Below are 284 nucleotides of genomic sequence, written 5' to 3' on the forward strand. Positions count from 1 at the left end.
CTTCGTGCGCGTGATTGTCGAGCAGCGTGGCGTCCTCTTTGGCGGTTTCCCTGAGCAGCGAGGACAGGCGGGGCAGCCTGGCCACGGCGAGGTCCTGGCTGGTGCTGCGGGGGGTGCTGGGGGCCGAGGCGTCGTGGAAGATGGAGGGCTCGATGTCGTGCAGGAACGGCAGCTCGGGGCCCAGGTCCAGCGCGGCGTCCGGCACGTGCAGCACCGAGTCGCTCTTGCTGCGCACGAGGTCCACCTCCAGGTAGTCCAGGGGCAGCTCGTGCTCCGACTGCACG

General features: G+C 70.1%; 1 protein-coding gene across 1 annotated transcript in view; it reads right to left on the reverse strand.

Annotated features, from left to right (window-relative positions):
- The window catches only part of SLC45A4 (solute carrier family 45 member 4), a 60,562-nt gene that overhangs the window by 4,727 nt on the left and 55,551 nt on the right, over positions 1-284 (reverse strand). The window contains 1 exon segment of the mRNA XM_025047620.1: positions 1-284. This exon segment is cut by the window's left edge and continues 500 nt beyond it; it is cut by the window's right edge and continues 142 nt beyond it. Within this exon segment, the coding sequence (XP_024903388.1) occupies positions 1-284 (284 nt within the window).

This window comes from Pteropus alecto, unplaced genomic scaffold (genome assembly GCF_000325575.1).
Source record: "Pteropus alecto unplaced genomic scaffold, ASM32557v1 scaffold105, whole genome shotgun sequence".
NCBI classification, from domain to species: domain Eukaryota; kingdom Metazoa; phylum Chordata; class Mammalia; order Chiroptera; family Pteropodidae; genus Pteropus; species Pteropus alecto.